The sequence below is a fragment of the Vipera ursinii genome (genome assembly GCF_947247035.1).
Source record: "Vipera ursinii genome assembly, chromosome: 2".
Lineage (NCBI taxonomy): Eukaryota > Metazoa > Chordata > Lepidosauria > Squamata > Viperidae > Vipera > Vipera ursinii.
In genome coordinates this window covers 195,907,899-195,929,799 of record NC_139513.1, presented here as the reverse complement: position 1 = coordinate 195,929,799, position 21,901 = coordinate 195,907,899, and the positions used below count along the sequence as shown (strand labels likewise).

Below are 21,901 nucleotides of genomic sequence, written 5' to 3'. Positions count from 1 at the left end.
GTAAGATTTTCACAGAGGTAATCACTGAAATCAACAATGATCTCTCTAGTTTTTCCAACATTTAAAACTAGGCTGTTTTTGTTACATCAGTTCACCAAACCCTCTACCTCTTTGCGGTAAGCACCCTCATTGTCATCTTGAATAAGGCCCACCACTGTTGTATTGTCAAACCTTGCAAAACAATCATGGGTCAACAGAGTGAACAACAGCAGACTTAGGACGCAGCTCTGAGAAGAATCTGCTCAAGAAAATGGTGTTAAAATATTACAAGTACAGGTGGTCCTCAGCTTATGACCACAATTGAGCACAAAATTTCTGTTGTTAAGTGAGACAGTGGTTAAATAAATGTTGCCCTTTTTATGACCATTCTTGACACAGTTAAGTGAATCATAGTAGTAACAAAGTTGTTAAATGACATTGGCTTTGCTTGTCAGAAGGTTGCAAAAGGGGATCACATGACCCCAGGACACTGCCTCCGTCATAAATATGAGTCACTTGCCAAGTATCTGAATTTTGATCATGTGATTATGGGGATGTTGCAACAGCCATAAGTGTGAAAAACGGTCATAAGTTCCCTTTTTTCAGTGCTGCAGAAACGTCAAATGGTCACTAAATGAACTGTTGTAAGTTGACTATCTCTACTGATTTCAAAAAGGAGAAAAACAAGGAGTAACAAATAGACATAAAAGTTTTATTTACATGTACACTCACGCTTACCTGCATAGACAGCAAAGGACAGAGACAAGATGTCATTTCTGGGGATAGCTGAGTTAATTTAGTAAATGAAATATCTCAGTAATTTCAGTAATAAGGAATTGGTCTCATGCATTGCAGAGGCTTCCGCTGGTGGTTTTGGAATATTTTTCAACAATTCCACCCTGTTTTATTTGTCCTTATGAACATGAGAACATGAACAAGAGCCTTGGTGGCGCAGTGGGCTAATGCCTCCTTAAGTAACACCAGCTGCCTGCAATTAGTGCAGGTTCGAGTCCCACCAGGCTCAAGGTTGACTCAGCCTTCCATCCTTCCGAGGTAGGTAAAATGAGGACCCAGATGGTTGGGGGCAATTAAGCTGACTTTGTAATAATGCCGCTTGGGGGTGTGTGTGTGAAAGTCCTAATAAGCAGGCATATACATAGAATGAAGGCTACTGCTAAGCTTGTAAGCCGCCCTGAGTCTTCGGAGAAGGGCGGGATATAAATGGAATTAAAATAAAAATAAATTAAAATGACATGATAGATAGGCAGACATGCAACTTTCCACTTCCACTTGGACTTTAAGTAAAAGGAGATTTAAACCCAAATTCTATCCACTGGACAAATCAGTGCCTACATCCTCTGTTTAATTCACTTAATCTTAACTTTTCAGCACAGTCATGGTTTTAAATGATAGCTTTTTTTTACAGCTGAGATTTCTACACAATAGAGATTGTCTTGCTTTGGCTATGAAAAGAGTTCTCCCAAACCTGTCCTTCTACTTGCTTTGCTTCTATGTCTCATATTTGAAATCATAAAGGCAATGTCAATAAAAGACCGCATACACAATGTTAGTCCTAATATATATATATATATATATATATATATATATATATATATATATATATATATATATATATATATATATATATATATATTTTGTGACCAGGCAGATGCTTTAAGGATAGAATGCAATACCGCTGCGTTACTTCCATTAAGTTTTTGAAAGAAACCTGTAGCCCCAATGCAATAATTGAAATCGCTTAAACTTCATACATTGTTTCGCCACTCATTTTTGTTTGGCTTGTTTCCCAACTTGTTTTTTTAGTATAAAATTTTAGATCTGAAGTCCATTCTTTCTAAAATACCAAACATGGGTGGAGACAGAGTGACATAAGCAGAGTTGACAGATGTTACGGAATATAATAGGCTTGTGAAGAGAGCCATTGTGTTGTAATGCTTAAAGAGGAGACGGAGGAGCCATGAAGTCATTTTTTACTTCTAACAACCATACAGATAGATCTTCTCCATGGCTATCTATTCCCTAAGCTGTTCTTTCAAATTTTTCCAGTGATGTGTTTGTCACCATTGTGACTGAGTCCACACAACTGGTTGCAGTTTGTCCTCTCCTTCTCTTTCCTTCCATCTTCCCTCGCCTTTTCCAGAAAGCTGGGTCTTCACATAATGTGTCCTAAGTAGGATAATTTGAGTCTGGCAAGTGTGCTTCAAGTGAGAACTTGGCTTGATTTGTCTGATCATCCATCAGCTTGATTTCTTGGCTGTCTATGGTATTCTCAGGTCTGGATTAGCAATGGAGAAATCCAAGTTCTTGTCCTTCCATGGATGCCAGTTATCCATGGGTGACTCAGTCATATTCTTTTTCTGCCCCCCAAAACGTCAGGCTCTGTAACAAACCAGCTGAAGAACATATTCTTCATCCCATCAATGGACAAGTGTGCAACAAATAAGTGGCCTTGCAATGGTGGAATAAATGCTCTAAAAAAAACAGATTGGTGAAATATGACATAGATTTGCTTCTACAAAGAGCTTCTCGGAAAAGGCAGCGTGACTTGTAGCCTTCTACAGTGGCATCTGCAGAGGAACTGTATGGATGCAAAAGCCTAACCTGGCTTTTCCAAATGAGAGCAATACCCGAGGGCCTGCAAAACAGAGCAGAATAAAGCAATATGTTCTCCTTATCATTAGGAGGGGTGGGGGTGGGGTGGGGGTCATGTTGCCTTACAAAACAACTTTGATGGGAAACTTTGCTCCACTGCAAAGATTTTCACAGTCATATTATGTGGCAGAGAATTATCTGAAGAAGTACTGGATACAATTTATATTTTTCTTAGGTAGGTATGTTTTCTTATACAAGTATACAATTTACCACCAGGTTAACTTAAAGATTGTATTAAAATATATCAACTTTCCTTCGTATGGGACAGGATCATCAATTTGTACTTTATTCTGCAAATCATCTCTTAGGGGTGATGCAGAATTAGGCCCCTCCTCTGATGTTGCCTGTCTTTTGGAGTAACGTATCCCCTTATGTGTCCCAAACTTTTGCCCTGATGCATTTTAAGCATTTTTTTAAAAAACCCTTGGTTTTATATTGGTCTCCCTATCTATAATCTCATCTTATTTTACTTTAAATTGTTTTAATTCTGAAAAGTTCTACACCACTTTGGTTTTCCAAGGTGTTTTTATGGATATGCAATCTGCAAATACTTTCATGAAATAAATAATAAATGTTTGCAAAGTAGAGCAGATGTCACTTGCTAAAGATTCAACTTAAAAAAAACAAGCTAACACTCTTGCTGAAAGAAAAATCTTCATCAGGGTCCAGTCCAAGCTGGGAATAAACAAAATGGAGACTGCTTTAGAAAGAAGGTTGTAGTTTATTGAAGAGGAAAGCCAGACAGAAAGATGGCTCTGGGAAAGCTGACCGCAGGGAGTGGTGGGTTTTTATTTATTTATTTATTTATTATTTATTTATTTATTAATTTAATTTATATACCGCCCTTCTCTCAAGAGACTCAGGGCGGTGAACAGGGCAATACATAAAAATAGGATACAAAAATTAAAATTATTAAAACATAATTAAACAATGCCCATAAATAATACAGATTTAAAATTGAAGTAATAATAAAATCCCACCCCGTCCCATCAGGCCAGGCCCGCTTGTTTAAAAAGATGGGTTTTAAGATCGCGCCGGAAGGAGCGGAGATCGGGCGCCATCCGGAGCTCTACCGGAAGATGGTTCCATAAATCCGGTGCACCCACAGAGAATGCTCTCCCCCTGGGGGCCACCAGTCGGCATTCTTTGACCGGCGGCACCCTGAGGAGGCCCTCTCTGTGGGATCGTACTGGGCAGAGGGAAGTTGACGCCGGCTGCAGGTGCTCCCCAAGGTATTCTGGACCCATGCCATGGAGGGCTTTGTAGGTCATAACCAACACCTTGAACCTCACCCGGAAGACAACTGGCAACCAATGCAGCTATTTTATACCTTCTGGGGCTCTTGAGGTTGTTTCCTGTTCCTGTTTGAGGCTTTGTATTTCCTGTGTCATGTATTTTGACCCGAGTCTGAGTGTGCCTTTGGCATTGGTGGGTTAATCCTATTATGTCCTGCCTTAGAGTTTGGGTGGGATATGTAGATTTTAAGGGTCTTTGTCTTCCTAATCTCTTCAGCTTCTAGCTGGAAGGCTCCAACCTTCCTGAATGGATTATTACATCTGCATTTCTAAAAGCTGGTTTCTGCTGAGTTGTCTAGCTGGAGGGGTGAGGAGAGAAGTTTCTGCCTTTTAAAAGATCTTCTCCATTATTCCTTTGGGGAAACATATTTTAATATTCCCCTAAATGTTTCTTTCTCTGGATTCTTCCCTCATTCTTGAATAACACTCACCAAGTACTGGGATTTTTTAAAAAAATTAGTTGGTTACATAGTATAGCTTTAGTAGAATGCAAGATTCGTAGAAGGTTAAATCTTAATACGAATCTTATATAGTATTTTGAATCAACTGATCATTTCTCATTCTGAAAGGTTTGAAACAGGACTGGCTTGGAAAGTATTAAAAACAATGGCCACAACTATGTTATTGTAACCCCACCTCTTTTTGTACATGCATTGCACATGCAACACATAAAGGGCACACAATATAAATGAAATTCATAGAAGAATTTCACTGGTCACCATTCTATCAATGGGATGTAATGTGATTAGAGAAGGTTCAAAGGAAGGAAACTAAGGTGGTCAAGCCCAGACCTTACAAAAGACTCTTCTGACCTTGGCACCACCTGTGAGAATCTCAGCTGCAAGAGAACAGCTGAGCGGCATAACTGGCCTACTTGAAAAGTGAATGTAAACCTTTACTGACTTTCAGAATTATATGTGGGGAATTGCTTTCCTATCTCTTTATTTGAGGAATATTGGTTACTATATGAGATGATGAAATACATTGGACTATAAAACCTTGCTTGACAAACAATTTCTACTATAAAGACTATTTATAAACACATGAAAGAGATGGATGAAGACCAGGAAAAGATCCTTTCCATGTTGAAAGCAATATATGAAACCATTCCTTCAGCTTGTCATAAAATAAGACCTAACATAAAAGATCAAGATGCCAGCTTAGATACACAAACCCAAACTTTGACTACACCAAAGAACTAACAACACAGAAGGTAACAGAAGAAGTGGAACAATCAAATATTAAGACAGAGGACTCAATTGACCAACAAATACAGTTAATGGAAAATCCAGAAAAGGGAGTGACAACACTGAATATGGAAAAGACTTTCTATATAAATCAGAAGAAATTTGAGAAAGAAGAAGAACAGATTGAATGGAAGATAAACATATCAGGGCAATCATGGGGAATTGGAATAATAGGGAGACAACTTAATGAATACAAATGGGCTAGTCCTTCCCAAAAAAATGGCAATTAAATGGTCTCCTTTATTTCAAATAACATATATAATAATAGAAGGAGAGCTATTTGATGATCTAAAAGCACTAATATGGAAGCCTAGTTGGCAAAGGAAGAAAGCCAGAATAAAGCTGAAAAAAATTGGGATTTTGATTTATTAGCGGGAATTTCATATTATTAATTAGAGGGTTAAAGGGAGAAGTTGAGATAAGGGGAATTCTGGTCATTAGATTTAAAATATTTAGAAATTAGTTGAAAATAAGGAGTTTATGTTTAAAAATTAGACCTAAGAAAAATAATTACCGGTAATTAATTATGAATATGTTTGATTTATTGATTAACTCAGATAATATATATGATTTAATATGCCTAATTTTTTTAATTTAGTGAACGGTCCATGTTTTACCGTTTTTCTACTGTCTTTTGAATGTGTATTATCCATATACATTCAGAATATACAGAATGAAACTGTTGCCAATGTCAAGCTGGACACAATTCATCTTGTTTTGGTGAGGTGGTTGCTATGAGCAAACAAGGTTATTTTGCTTTGCTCAGTCTGTCCCATAGTGTTTCTCCCAACAATCCAGCAAGTTGAGCTATGCTGAGCTTTGTTTTTTGTTGCTGTTGTTTCTTGTTCTGGAATTCCAGAACGTTTGGGTATTTTTTGGCCCAATGTGTTAAATTAAAACTGCATGACCTGAACTGGTAGAAAAACTAATGTGGGCCTTTCCAAAGTCTGGCAAGAGTTTGAGCTGCCCCAATTCATGCACTATTCAAAGTCATGCCAGAAAAAATGCCATGCAAATTCATATTTGTTTCTTTTGAGTTCCACAATTCTCTAACCTCAATTATAAAAGAAAAAAACATTGTGCTTGCAGGAATGGTGACCTTGCTCATTAGTTCTGCAAACCAGGGAGAGGGGGGAGGGGTAGTACGTTGCAGTTGGCAAGACAAAAACTAGAAGGATAAATAACATGCTTTGCCTAAACTATGAATGAAGATTTCATTGATTTTTCATGAATTGATGAAATAGCAAATAATGAAACAACAACGAAAGTAGAAAGCAGAAACGGGAAGAAAGGAACTTTGAAAAATAGTTTGTGTCTGGACACAGCCTCACATCCTTGAATACAGATAGTCCTCGACTTACAACTGCTCTCTCAGTGACCATTTGAATTTATGACAGACCCTCCCCCCCAAAAGAGACTTGTGACTCAGATTCAAAGTTCCAATATCTGCCCACCTTCCTCCACAGTGACATGATGTGACTGCATTTTGAGTGCTCCTCAAACAGCCCACATTTATGGCTATTCACAGCATCCCATGGTCACATGACTCTGATTTACAACTTTTTAATGAAAACTGACATTTATTTCTAGTTTCTGGGGGAAAAATTCCCTTAGCAAACAATGGGTCCACGTAACTACTGCTGCATTCACTTAATGACTGCCGCAAAAAACATTGTAAAATCAGATGGGGTCACATGGTGATCTGCTTTACAAGCATCATAACTTATAACCAAAATTGCAGCTTAATTAAGAAAATAAATCAAGTGCCATCTCTAGCCAGTTAACACGTTCAAATGCTCAGTCTATTTCTGGTAACCTCTACTCTCTAGGAATCTTTTTGTTCTTGCAGTAAGCAACAGCATCTACATCTACAGGTAGCCCTTTACTTACAACCACAATTGAGTTAGTTGTTAAACGAATCTGGGTTTTTCATTGACTTTGTATGTCAGAAGGTCGCAAAAGGTGATCACGTGACCCCAGTATACTGCAATCATCATCAGTGCTTTTTTTGTAAAAGAAAAAGGTGCCGGAACTCACACATGTCATACAACCCACCTTGCCTATCCTAAAAGGTTCCATCCAAAAAAGGTGCTGGAACTCCGTTCTGGGCGTTCTATGAGAAAAAAAAGCCCTGATCGTCATAAATATGAGTCAGTTGCCAGGCAGCTGAAGTTTGATCATGTGACCATGAGGATGCTGCAATAGTTGTAAATATGAAAAATGGTCATAAATGATTGAAAAGTGCCATTGTAACTTCGAACAGTCACTAAACGATCTGTTTGTAAGTCAAGGAATACTGTATAAACGGATTTACAGTATACAAAGAGAACATGGTAATTCGATACCGTAAAAATCATTACTGTACTGCATGCAGGTTCCACAGCTAGAGGTCACTGCATTTCACGAGATCCTTCCTCTGTATTTTTCCACTATATTTCCTCCTTTCAGTTTCAATTCCTTGAATTTAGCTATACTTTCGATTTTGTAGCAGTTGAATTCTCTATGCTGCCACTGCTTCTACTAACTAAGGAACATTGCAATTTCTTCCACATAACCAGGAAGGAAGAGGGGTGACTCTCCAAGGTAAGACACATAAGATGTGGGTGGGGCATTCTGAGAGAAAAAAATGTCTCGAATAGCTGGAAAATATCAGTCTGGTTAAGACTTTTCAAGTAAGGTACACTCTGAGACTGTTTTGTCCGAAGTATATAGGTACTTTGCATATTCTGTGAATTCTAGCAAAAGCATTGTAGGTGAGTGATTGTTATCAATCTAGCACAGTTTACGTATATGTGTACTGAACAAATACGTTTAATGAGGAACACCCGTTTAATTATACTATAGCCGATGGCAGGATAATTTGTTATAATTGATTCACTATTGCAGTCACATACTAGACTAAGTGAGAACTGTTTTGAAGAGGCATTGTTTTGATAGGCTTCCTTCCTTCCTTCCTTATTTTTTATCCCATATTTGTTATTTTTCATAAATAACTCAAGGCAGTGAATATACCTAATATTCCTAACTCCTCCTATTTTCCCCAAAAGAGTAACCCTGTGGGAGGGGGGGATTAATCTTGGGCTGAGAGTGAGTGGTCCAAGGTCATCCAGCTGGCTTTTTTATGCCTAAGGTTTGACTAGAATTAACAGTATCTTGGCTTCTAGGCCAGCACCTTAATCATTACTTTATTACATTCAGGTTTTAAGTTTTCACAGGGTTGTGTTTTTTTATAACATTGCAAACTGCTTTGACAGTTTAGTAAAGGTTGGTAAATTAAAAACAAATGGATCACATAACTCTTATGGCAGCCGGTTTGGTGTAATGGTGATAAGCATCAGGCTACAAACTGGGAGAGTAAGATTCTTGTTCTGCTTTGGCACAAAGCCACCAGGTTGGTTGGCCAGTCACTTTTTTTTTCTTAGCTCTAGGAATGTTGGCCCAGCCAAGCACTGGGTTGATTCACTTGGTGTGAACAGCCAATGAAACATCCAGAAGTAGTGAAAACCCAAATCCCTTTTTATTCTATTCTGTACAGGCAAAAAGGGTGCACTTAGAGCAGGGGTGTCAAACTCAATTTCATTGAGGGCCGCATCAGCATCGCGGTTGCCCTCAGGGGGCCGGGTGGGTGTGGCCAGGGTGGGTGTGGCCTACTGGGTAGGTATGGCTAGAGTGCGTATGGCCTACTGGGTGGGTGTGGCCAGCTCTACATCATTCGCATCAAGGGTGCCTATGGGGGCCTGGGCAGGAGTGGGACAGATCTGAGGGTCTCTGGCAGAAGGAGGGTCTCTGGGCCAGGGCCAAGGCAGTGGGGGCCGTTCCCTCACTCTTTCCAGGATGGCTTCGCGGGCCGCATGAAACCACTTCGCGGGCCGCATCCGGCCCCCGGGCCTTGTGTTTGACACGTCTGACTTAGAGCAAATGCCCCAAATCAAGCATGCCAATTTACAATTTGCCAGCATCTTAATATAGCTTCAGGCAAGGAAATGACACAACTTTAGTTCTTATTAGTTAATCACGAGACAGATTTCAAATATTGCTAGAAAGATTTCATGTATCTTTTTATGGAAGTGTCTGCTTCCGGGCGTGATTTTTACTATGCTAAAAAGATCAACTTTCTGATCCGAGCACTCTCTAGCTCCTTTTGTTTATGTCAGAGATCCCCAACTCTTGGGCTGTGGACTGGCACCATTCAGTGACCTGCCAGGAACTGGGCTGTGCGAGCAAAGCCCCAGCCACGCACACATGGAATTCAGGCAGTGCATGAAACCGTGCTCCCCTGGTCCACAGAACCAGTCCCTGGCACCCAAAAGGTTGGAAGCCGCTGGTTTATATGACTTAAACCATAGATAGCTCTTGACTTATGACTAGTCACTTAGTGACTGATCCAAGTACTGACAGACCTACGGCGGGGGGGGGGGGGGCGGTTTAGTTACAATCCGGATTTGGAATTCCAATGCACAGCCCCTCCTGATTGGCAGCTGGGCTGCATTTACGGCCATTTGCAGTGTCCTTCAGACACATGACCATGTTTTATGATGGTTTTGCTGAAAACACAGTTTACTTTTAGCAAAACTGCGCCCATAGAGAATCATTGGTTTGCTTAACAATAGTTAAGTGAACTATTGTTCACTTAACAACCATGGATTCTTTTACTGCTGCAAAAAATGGCTTCTAACTATTCCATCCGGAAGGCAACAATGACCAATCATTTCTGAAATTCTGTCAAGAAAACTGAAGGAACAGACTGATTCAAAGGCAGACACATAATTCAACTCCTAAATCTGGCTAACGCAGTTTCATAATAGGTAGTCCTTGACCTTACAACCACAACTGAGCCCAAAATCTCTGTTGCTAAGCAAATCAGTTATAAAGTGAGTTGTGCTCCATTTTTACGACCTTTCTTGCCACAGTTGTTAAGTGAATCACTGCAGTTGTTAAGTTAGTAACATGGTTGTTAAGTGAATCTGACTTCCCCATTGACTTTGCTTGTCAGAAGGTCACAAAAGGGGATCACAGGACATTGCAACCATCTTAAATATACAGCACTTGCCACTTGGCCAAATATTGATCACATGACCTCAGGGATGCTGCAAAGGTTATAAGTGTGAAAAATGGTCATAAGTCACTTTTTGGGTGCTTGTTGTAATGGTCATTAAATGAATGGTTGTAATTCGAGGACTACCTGTATTGGGCTTTTGGTCCTCAGCACTGATGGGATTTTTTGTTTTGGCTGCAGCACAGTTGGGGAACTCTCCCACTGAATCTTTCAAACATCCCTGTAATGCTTTGTCCATCTCTTGGTTTTTCCAATAAGAGAAAAGAGCCTGCCAAGTAAAGACAGAGCACAGGTTCTTCAGAGGGTTTCTGGGATCCTCAAACAACTCCCTAAATCAGGGGTGTCAAACTCAATTTCATTGAGGGCCGCATCAGCATTGTGGTTGCCCTCAGGGGGCCAGGTGGGTGTGACCAGGATGGGCGTGTCTAGAGTGCGTATGGCCTGCTGGGTGGGCGTGGCCAGCTCTACATCGTTCGCATCAAGGGTGCCTATGGGGGCCTGAGCAGGAGTGGGACAGATCTGAGGGTCTCTGGCAGAAGGAGGGTCTCTGGGCCAGGGCCAAGGCAGTGGGGGCCGTTCCCTCACTGTTTCCAGGATGGCTTCGCAGGCCACATGAAACCACTTCACGGGCCGGATCCGGCCCCCGGGCCTTGTGTTTGACATGTCTGCCCTAAATGCTCATGGGAGGAGACAGGACTTTTTCCTATTCTGATGAAGCTTCTCAGAATCCAATGAGATCTGAATTCAGCTCCAGCCAATAGGTCTGAAGGGAATCCTTGACTTACAACCAGAACTGGGACCAGATTTTCAGTTGCTTATTTATTTATTTAGCATATGGCATATCATACATGGCCTAGCAACATATGTTAACATTTCACCTAGATTAGTAAAGCACAATAAAATATAAATGTTTAAAAGATCAATGTTCAAATACCAATGTCTAGGTCATCTAACCCAGGGCTTTTCAACCAGTGGTACGGGTACCACCTGTGGTACATTGGCACCTGGCAGGTGATATGCAACCATCCTAGAGAAGTGGTAGCAGGGGAGAGGAATAAGCTGAACTGGTGGCAGCACCTGTTGTGATTCAGGGTCAGCCTGTGGGTTCGGCAGTTGGGTCGGATGACTCAGATGAGGGGGAGGAGGGGGTGTTGAAGAACTTGCTGATGATGGCTTTGAGGCTTCGTAGAGCCCCCAGCCAGGCCCCTCCCACCTGGTGGAGACCCAGCTGTGTGAGCCTGACAGCGTGGATGAAGATGACCCACAGCTGGCCCTGTTCAAGGACGCCCGACGCAGGAGGCAGTCAAGTAGGAGTAAACAGAGGAAGGCAATGGGGCTTCTCGGAAGGAGGGAGAGAGAAGCCATGCCCTGAACTCTTTATAAAGGACTTGTGTGGGGAGGGCTGGTTTGCTGAAAGCAACCGCTCAGATAGTGTTTCAAAGCTCCGGTATCTTGGTTCGTGTCTTGTTTGTTTTTGTAATAAATTTGGCAGACGTATTCCAGCCTCTTGCCGTCTGTAAAGGGGTTGCCTTTTCTGCAAGGCCAGTAGCAGGCTGGTACAGAACAGCACTGCACAAGCCTGAGCGAGAGATGGCTGGAGCTGCAGGGCTGTCAGGGCTCAGCAGAAGCGCCAGGATCAGTGCCAGGCTTCAGCTGGATTCTAACCATTGAAGCGCACCATCATTTATATTAAAAAAAAATATCAGATACTGGACAGGTAGATGCCCTCATCTTAACAGCCGGTCATGATATGATATACAGTTTGATGTGGGACCCCACAGTCACACTGAGGGGAGAATATTATGCTCCATTTATACAGAGAGTCCTGGCCGATGCTATGTGAGGTGTGAATCCTATTCAGGACTGTCCATTGCTAACATGGTAGTTCAAAGTCTGGCACCCTTTTTTGTGGGCTCACCTTTTTCGGTTGCTAAGCAAGTTTTACCTGATTTTATGACCTTTTTGCGTGGGTTGTTAAGCAAGTCACTGCAGTTGCTGAATGAGTCACGTGGGCATTAAGTGAATCCAGCTTCCCCATTGACTTTGCTTATTAGAAATCAGCAGGTAAAGTTGCAAATAGAGCTCAAACAACTCTGGGACACTGCAACCATTATAATAAATACATGCTAGTTGCCAAGTGCTGATTTCAGATAAAGTTAAGATTCAAACTACTGCCCAAGGTGTAGGAATGTCCTTAGTGTTGATGATAGTTAATATTGCCATGTGGTAGTATCAGTCCTTACAACTTTACACATAGACTAGAGCAGTGATGGCAAACCTTTTAGAGACCGAGTGCCCAAACAGCAACCCCAAACCCACTTATGTGTCATCTGGTGCTGGGTGGGCATGGCCCTTTGGGTGGGCGTGGCTGCAGTGGTAATGGCAGACTGGGTGGGACTAAAAAGTTCAATCAATCAATTCTAACTTAGAGAGATCTCCTCCCCCCAGTTGAAATTGATTGATTGATTGATTGAACCTTTTTTTTCTTGCACACAGCAGCAGAGGCCTAAAGCGAAAAGGTTTTATAAAACCCAGCTGAAGGCCTATGACTGGGGGGACGGCACACGTGCCCACAGAGGGCGCTGCATGCCACTTTTGCCACCCGTGCCATAGGTTCACCACCACGGACTAGAGCAGGGGTGTCAAACTCAATTTCATTGAGGGCCGCATCAGCATTGCGGTTGCCCTCAGGGGGCTGGGTGGGTATGGCCATGGTGGGTGTGGCCTACTGGGTGGGCGTGGCTAGAGTGCGTATGGCCTGCTGGGTGGGCGTGGCCAGCTCTACATTGTTCGCATCAAGGGTGCCTATGGGGGCCTGGGCAGGAGTGGGACAGATCTGAGGGTCTCTGGCAGAAGGAGGGTCTCTGGGCCAGGGCCAAGACAGTGGGGGCCGTTCCCTCACTGTTTCCAGGATGGCTTTGCGGGCCGCATGGAACCAGTTCGTGGGCCGGATCTGACCCCCGGGCCTTGTGTTTGACATGTCTGGACTAGAGTATAGGGCAAACTCACTAGAACTGAACCACAAACTTTATCGCATTCATTAAAGAAGCAAGCACAGAAAGGTTTGTAGTGTTTTCGCCCATTAATTCTCCCCTTTATTGAGCTTGATTTATGTCACTTTCTGAAGCTCTGCGGAGCAAAAACTACATCTATTTTTTAAAGAGTGTTGTGTGAAAGTATTAAAGTCAAAAATACAAAGCTATATTTTCACCAACATAGCTGTTTTTTTTTAAATAAACAATGCTTAGCTAAACACGGTTGACTTTTTGATGGATCAGTGTCCTGCACTAACTAAATCGGTATGATCGCCTATGATTTTAATATACTGTGCAAACCTAGCTAATAGAGCAAAAAACATGGTTTGGCCTGTTGTAGGAACAGAGCCAGTAGTAGTTAAATAGGCAGCTAGAGCCTTCTTCTTCAACACTTGGGGGGAAAAGCATCTCACAACCGGTCAGGGCCCTCATAAATTATATTCAACGTCCTTTATCAGTGTCCAGAAATTAACTCAAATGAAGTAAATATTCATAGCAGAAAAGCACCGTCAAATTAAAGCACTAGCTAGCACAGGGGTCTTCAAACTTGGCCCTTTTATGACTTGTGGACTTCAACTCCCAGAATTCCTCAGCCAGCCAAGCTGGCTGAGGAATTCTGGGAGTTGAAGTCCACAAGTCATAAAAGGGCCAAGTTTGAAGACCCCTGAGCTAGCAACTTAAGCAGCGTAGTAGGGTGCAAGGCGTACGCCCGATTGGGGAAGGTCAGCGTAGTTACAGCTAATCGGCTACAAACCGCCTACTAAGGAGGCCCTAATCCTATTGGCGGCCTTCACGTGTTGGGGGGTCGAGGGCGTGGTCGGTCGCCGGAGCCAGGGCTTAGTGCGCAGGCGCGGGTGCTTTATACGCTGTCTCTGTCCTCAGCATTCCGTTCTTTCTGCGGGGTGGGGAGGGGTGTGTGTGTGTGTCGTAATTTTGAAGCTGAGGGAGAAGTTTGGGAGGAGGAGGAGGAGGAGGGTCCTGCGGTCGCCGGCACACGAGCGCCGCCGAGAAGCGGGGAAGTGGCCTTTAGCAGTCGGACCCGTTGTTCCGGCCGACGGGCCACGGGAAGTCAGAGCGCCGAGGGAAGGGGGAATTGCGAGGGGAGCCGCCCTCTCCGCGCCGAATTGGGACCATTCGGGGTAATCCTAGGAATTGGTGAGCCGAGCCGCAGCTCCTTGCCTTACTTAGCTCGGGGAATGGCCGTTTTCTGCAGAAGGGCTGCGGGGTCTACCCGAGCCGGCCGAAGTACAGCTTCTTTTTTTTTTATTTTTTTAATGAAAAATCGCTGCGACGGCGTCTAGTGCTTGCCTGGCTCAAATAGCAAATAACCCCGGCTGGGAGTAAATAATTACTTCCCTCTCCAGATTCTCTTGGGACCAGAAGGGCGTCCGTGCGTGACTCTGTATTAGGAGTCCCTAAGACTTAAAATACCGGAGGATTTTTTTGTTTATATAGCCTTGTTCAAAAATATTTATTAGCATAAATACCCTTGAAACTTTCGTTGTCCCGTTTCTCGCCTCTGCTGTTTCTGGTTTCTTGCAATCGTTGGTACTTGTGGGGGGGGAAAGATGGGAGCGAGAAATGGAACATTTATTTTCATTGCTGTTGCTGCTAAGGATCATATTTTTTTTTAGCATTACTTATTTTTCCTCCCCTTCTTTCTCACTCTCAAGTTTAAATTTCAACCTGTCTCCTCTTGTTACAGCTTCATTGCTTTGATTTTTTTTGTTTTTATTGCAAAGAATGATGCTTGGAGCTTATTTTTTTATTATTTCCAAGGGGGAGTTAGTAAGTAAACTTATTTTGAAGCTTATACTTTGCATTGTTGTTCAAGGCACAAAGATGCGGAAAGAAATCTGTAAGAAAAAGCTTAATAAGAGCGCTATAAGGATGACTGACAATCCCTAGATAATTTTTGCCTTTGATGTTAGTTAGCATTGCCTTGTGTCAAAGACTATGTGCCAAACTATGTGGCAAGACTATGTGCCAAACTGAGATTTGATGATTTTGTCAAGTATAGATTAGGAATTATCAATCTTGCAGATTTTTTTTCCTTGACTTGTAGTGATTGAGCTTTTAGTTTTGGTTCATCTTGCATATCCATTTAGAATTACAACCTTTTATATAGCTGGCAATGTTAACAGTATCTTGAAGACTCACTATTGTGTGACATGTAGTAATAATGCCTTGTTGTAATTCCCTATTGCCATTGGGTACAAAGAGCTGCTGGATCATGAGTTTTCATTCCTTTCCCCTTGCAAAATGGAGTCAAATTAAGGAAAAGCACTTAGTTGTTTTTTTAAAGCAGTTTGTTCAGTCTTAACCTTGGATTAATGACTCAAGGTACTTGGGAAATTGGAATTTTCCCCTAAAATTTGAACTTTACAGTACTGGATTTGGTTATGATTCAGCATTTCATATGTTAATGAACTGAATGTGACAAATAAACAATGGAAGTTATCTCATACTTAGTATTTTCACAACATTTATATGTGCCAAACATGTGGACCTGGGGAAGTTATTTTTGACATATTCTATATTTTAAAAGAACAGTAAAGAAAACGTTTTGTCTTTCTGATGCACGCACGATAGTGGGGTTGGTATAAAAATACATAGAAATATTGGCAGCAGAAATGTACTGAAAGCTAGTAGCTTTGGGTGGAATGCAAAAGTGCTTTTCTGCTTTTCAAAGGACTATCAAGCAAAATGCCTGCTAAATCTAATAGGAGTTATGCATTTTCTTTCAATTTTCCCAACTTAGTTTTTTTTAAAAAATGGACACTATTCCAATGCTTGTGTATTGTCCAGCTATTTTGGTTGTTGAAAGGGATTCATTTATTTCTTGTGTACTCCATTCTGAGAGGATGAATAATGCAATGAAAACATGGCCCATATTGCCCATACAATACTTGAGGGAAGAACTCTAGACTTCCTATGATAAAAACTTATTTTAAAAGTGTGCCATAGTTTATATAGTCCTTTATGGTGTATGGCAGGGGTAGGGAACCTTGGGTCTTTTATGACTCGTGGACTTCAACTCCCAGAATTCCTGAGCCAGCCATGCTGGCTCAAGAATTCTGGGAGTTGAAGTCCACGAGTCATAAAAGACCCAAGGTTTCCTACCCCTGGTGTATGGATATAAATGTAGTCTTATAAAAAAAGGGAAATTTGACTAGGAGCTTAGAAAAAGTTTACTCCACCCATGTAGTTTAGAAATTTTATTTCCTATATTTTTTCCTATGAGAGGAAATGGTTCTAAACTAAAGGCATGGATATTTTGTGTTTTAGGAAAAACATTATTGTTTTCACATGTTACATTTCTGTTTATCTTTCGTTGAGAAGTTGATATATGCAAGATATTCTTTTCAACAGTCCTGCACAATATTTTTATTCTCAGATGCTTTGTCATTATAAAATAATTAAAACATCTTCCTAGTGTGATAGGATATTTACTTTTAAATTCTGAATATACTACCATTGAATTTCTTGCATATTAATGCTTCAAACTCACAATGCTTGCCAATTTCCTTGTAAAATTCAAGTACATTTCTATTGCAGATAAAGATGCAGGAAGCAGATCTAGTAGCAAAAATGCTTCGAGCTGTTCTCCAGTCTCATAAAACTGGAGTGCCCTTTTCCTATTTGCAAGGGGAATATAAATCTTTAACTGGAGATTGGATTCCTTTTAAGCAGCTGGGACATGCTACACTAGAGGGATATCTGAAGAGCATTCCTGGAGTTGTTAGAATTGAAATTAGCAAAAGTGGTGAGGTGAGACATCTTTTCTTTACAATTAAACTATATGTAAATGTGCAAAAATTCTAAACATTCCACAAACGGAAACTTGTTAGAACTGTATTATGATTATTTTCACACAAAGCAAATCCAGGTATTTCCTATTTAATGACGGTCCTTGAATAGTTCGCATGGTGGGATAACAATAGTTAGTCTTTATCTTATTTATTTGTAATACATATAAAAAGATTCATTTGAATCTTTTGAATACAGCCAAAAACCTGAGGAAATAATATACATGTTTTAAAGGTAATAAGTCATAACATGTTAAATTTGCATGCTGCCTGACTCTCAATGACTCTGGGTTGTTCCCAACAATCAAATTACAATAAAATTAATAAAGCATTAAAGATGACGAGTGCACTCTCCCTTGACATGGGTCTGGGTGAAGAGCTAGGTCTTCATGCTCTTCTAAACAACAGCAAGAGTATAGGCCATCCAGATCTTGGTTAGAACCTCTTTCCAAAGTGCAGGTCTTGCTACAGAGAAGGTGTGCTTCAATAATCCTGATAGATGACATTATTTAATCAAAGGGACCCAGAGCATATCAACCCTGCAGGATCAAATTGGTTGGGCAGACTATTGTGAGAGATGGTCCCTATGCTGGATGGGAGCTTTATAGACGGCAACCAGCTTCTTGAATGCCACCAAGAAAAAGTCAGCCACTGCAGCTTGTGAACCAGAAATATTACATAGGCAGACTGAGGCATGCCTATTACTGCCCTCACCATCACATTCTGGATACGTTAAAATATCCTTTGGTATTCAAAGACAGCCCATGTAGAACATTACAATAATGAAGCCACAAGTTGACTAGGGTATGATTGACTGAAGAACTGATCTGGGAAAGGGTGCAGAAGATACACCAGATGAAATTATGCAAAGTCTTTCCGGCTCACCCCTAGCACAAGTTGTGAGTCCAGGAGGACCCCAACTTGTGTACCAACTTCAAAGGGGGAAGTCCTACCCAATCCAAAGTAGCCAGCGGGTTTTGTGCCAGCTCCTTGATTTCATTGCCGATCTTTCCCTCTTTCTTTGTGGCCTCCAACTGCTCTTGCAGCCTCAGAGACTTTGTCTCCAGGGCTTCATGATAGACTAAAAGGTTAGTACAATACTGGGTTGTGGGAGTCAGCCAAACCCACAAAAAAGAACCCATACAGAAACAAAAAGACAACATCCACATCAATCTCCAATGTAACCCATCTGGATGCCATCTTAAAAAAAATAAGCACTACTAGCTTATATGATCTGCAAAATGTTTCTAAAAGGCAGTGGAGAGCATATGACAGTAGCTAAGAGTGCCCCTTATTTTCTGTTCTGGGCACTAACCTTACCATACATAATATGTAAAGCTGTGGCAGATGTATAGGTATAAGCTAAGCTTGCTTTTTAGCTCAGTCCGAGCCAATGCAAAAAGAGTTTGAAATGGCTTCATAATGAATAAGTATCTCCCATAATTAGGAATATATAAAGCTATTAATACATAATCCATCTATGTTTCTTTCTACCTGACATAGGTAACTTGCCATGCTGTTGTTTGCCAGGAGACGGCAAGAATTGCTAAGCTTGTAGCCTGCCAGAGAACTTCAAAAAAAAAATCAAAACGACAAGTGAATTGCCAGATGAGGCTGAAAACTACTACCTCCCTCGCCTCAATAGGTAAGCTTGTCAGTTGCAAAACACCATGCTAGAGCACACTGAATGAATCAGCTACTTGCTAATCATGGCAGAGCTTTTCTAGTGTGGCATTTCTGCTGACTGCAGTGAACTGTGCTTACGCTTGGACAGTTCACCTGCCCCCCACAGCTGCATAGTAAAGTTGCTAATGTTGGAAAGGAAAGGAAGATCTGTGCCAATAATGCCATAATCTGTTTTGTAATTCAGTCTCTCGTTTCACAATCCCATTATACTTATAATCTGTTAAACTGGCAAAAAGTGCATTCTTCTGTATTTGATTATATCCTAAAATATAGCTTTCTTAAATAACGGGATATTTTTTTTCCAAAATGACTATCCTATAAACTCAGGGATTGCATGCAGTCCTGCCCTGATTAGGAGTTTTTCTCTGTGCCAAACTTGCATGATAAATTGGCCTTTTTCAGAACAGCAAACTACCTTTTCCAAAGCAAATTAAAGATTATAATGGATGTTTATTTCTGTGGGACATACACATAAGGGTCAAAGTGTTTCAACTTTGCTCACTCAGTGACTTCATTGTGTTACTTGGACTTGCTCCTTGTACCCTGTTGAATTTCTCTCTCTCTCTCTCTCTCTCTCTCTCTCTCTGAGAGAGAGAGAGAAATCTAATTATATATTTAGATTTCATGTGTTTTCTGTAAAGTGTGCTTACCAGATTCTCGGCTTTAGGTAAAGAACATCCAAAGAAATGCTTCTTAGTCAGGTAAATAGAAAGTGAGGCTTAGGATGTTGTGTCTGTTTTGTTGTATTTTAGGCAAGCCAAAGGACACACTGAGAAAACCTGGGTTCATGAGTTTTTCAGAAGAGGTTAAGAGGGATACAGTCCCTCTGCTGAGAGGCAAGGGAAACCATACAGCTGTGAATCCTAGTATGAACCCTGCATCATATCCTTTATCCCCCGAATTTGGGACGGCTGTACCTAATGAAGTTTTAATACAAGGACATGGGACCATGGTGAACAGGTTAGAAAACTTGTCAATGACTGTTGATATTTTAGAATTCTGTGTATAGTTAAGATGAAATTGCTATTTAATGGTATAAGCAGATATAAACTTCAAAGATAAGTGAAAGCATTATAGGAATTATAGCATCCCTCGTTTTCCACTGGAGATGAAGAAGTCAGAAAATGAATTCAAACGTGCTTGGAATAAACAAATGTCCATCATTAGACAAAAAGTAAAAGTAAAAACAAATATAAAAATAATAATTAAAAAGTAATTAAATTGATTAAAAGGAGAACAAGAAATAAATCCAAAGGGCAGACTGGATGGACCATTAAGTCTTTTTCTGCCATCAGTTTTCTGTGTTTCTATAATGGGAAAATATTTGAAAAATACTAGTTAAAGGAGGAAGAGGAAGATCAGTATAATGCAAGAACATAGGGAAGAGAAATTGTATGATCAGAGTTTTTCTGACTTTTTTGTTTGAGATAGTGTCATGCGGAGGATTGCTTCACAATATTTTCTTTGATAATGATTAGTGAAATACTTTGTAAAATGTTACAATTAACACTAGACTATGGCAAAATTAGAGCTATAACTTTAAATAGGTTGTCTACACAGGTAACAATCTTGATCCCAAGTAATCAAGCATATTCTTTCTGATGGCAGAGTTTTACTGTAATGCGTGGATTGCTCCACTTTTCACTTTTCTTCACGTATCTCCCATCAGAAAAAAAATATGAACAGATGTTAACACTAGACACACATTACCAAGAAATAAATGTGGAAAAGCAGAGGAACTTCCTAATTTACACAGGCCTTTAATTTTCAGGGATCTGGTTTAGAATTTCCTATAATTTGAAAGGTGAGCCAGATTGGTGCAGTAGTTAAGGCACCAGGCTAGAAGTGAGAAGACTGTGTTCCAGTCCTGCCTTAAGAATGAAGACAGCTGGGGACCTAGGGCTAGTCTGTCTCTCATCCCTAGGAAGGGGGCAATAGCAAACCACTTTGAAAAACATTGCCAAGAAAACTGCAGGGACTTGTTCAGGCAGTGACCAAGAATCAAAATTCTCTTAAAGGCACATCTATACATAGAGAAACAAGAAACAAGATTGAGTTATGCTAGCAAAATAGATAACTAATTATAAAGTGATAACATGCAGTCAACGTTTCTTCGTGTTTATTCATAAGCAAGCACTACTTATTTCAATTACCTTAACATAGACTAGTCTTATTATTAACGTTAATTTCAAATTTAATGCTGTTGATTAGATAAGTTAACATAGGACTATTTCTAGAGGTACTGAACTGAAGGCATTAACGAAGCGAAGGCATTAATAGTGCAGCCTTAAGTTCTAACCACATACATGTAGTCCTCAATTTTATGACTATAATTGAGCTTAGAATTACAGTAGTAAGTCATACCTGTCATTAAGGGGTTACCACATGACCAGCCTGATTTTATGATCTTTTTTTACAGCTGTTGTTAAACAAACACTATAGCCATTAAGCGAACCCATTGTATCCAATGCCGCTTTCCAGGAAAAAAAATCATGGTCATGTGACCGTGTGTTAGGCACGAAAGATCAGGATCATACGTTGCAGCACAGATTATTCAAGTCTACATACAAGAATCTAGTCAACTAAAGTTCAGTACAGGTACTAAAGCAGGCATGTCAAGCTCACAATGTCATGTGACGTTGCACGACGTATTGCAACTTTTCCCCCATTGCCGGCAATGGGGTGGGCGCAATTTCAGCGTGACGCATGTGGGCCGGCAGTTTGACGTGCCTGTACTAAAGGGTCAACAGAATTCAAGAGAGTTTGGACTTGGACCGTTTGTGGGAACATAATGACTCAAAGCTGATGACACTTTTAACTCCGGCCCCTAGCTTTGCCTGCTCTTTTTCTACTTGGGCTGAAAGTCACCATAATCTTGAGCCAGTTGCCAAATGCTCCAAATGTGATCAAGTGACCTGGGGGGGAGGGGGGCAATAACTCTTGAGGAGATCCATCATAACTTCAAACTCTCATTAAGCAACTGGTTGTAAGTCGAGAACTACTTGTACAATGTATATTTTAAAGTAAATTGAAGTTTGTCACAATATTTTATGTATTTGCCTTTAAATTACTATTTTTTATTCTAAACATAGAGTTGTTTGATAGACTTTCGTTTATAAAC

At 40.8% G+C, this 21,901-nt stretch overlaps 1 protein-coding gene across 3 annotated transcripts in view; it reads left to right on the top strand.

The window, feature by feature from the left end:
* Positions 1–7,637: 7,637 nt before the first annotated feature.
* Positions 7,638–21,901, top strand: part of TDRD7 (tudor domain containing 7) — a 37,600-nt gene continuing 23,336 nt past the window's right edge. The window contains exons 1-4 of one of the 3 annotated variants that reach the window (XM_083354511.1): positions 7,638–7,777; positions 16,844–17,056; positions 18,598–18,739; positions 19,533–19,740. In XM_083354511.1, the coding sequence (XP_083210637.1) occupies positions 16,850–17,056; positions 18,598–18,739; positions 19,533–19,740 (557 nt within the window). In that variant the 5' untranslated portion in view covers positions 7,638–7,777; positions 16,844–16,849. Of the gene's footprint in view, positions 7,778–14,246; positions 14,441–14,848; positions 15,074–16,843; positions 17,057–18,597; positions 18,740–19,532; positions 19,741–21,901 lie in introns of those variants that run through there. The other 2 variants (XM_083354512.1, XM_083354510.1) reach the window with 2 other exon arrangements.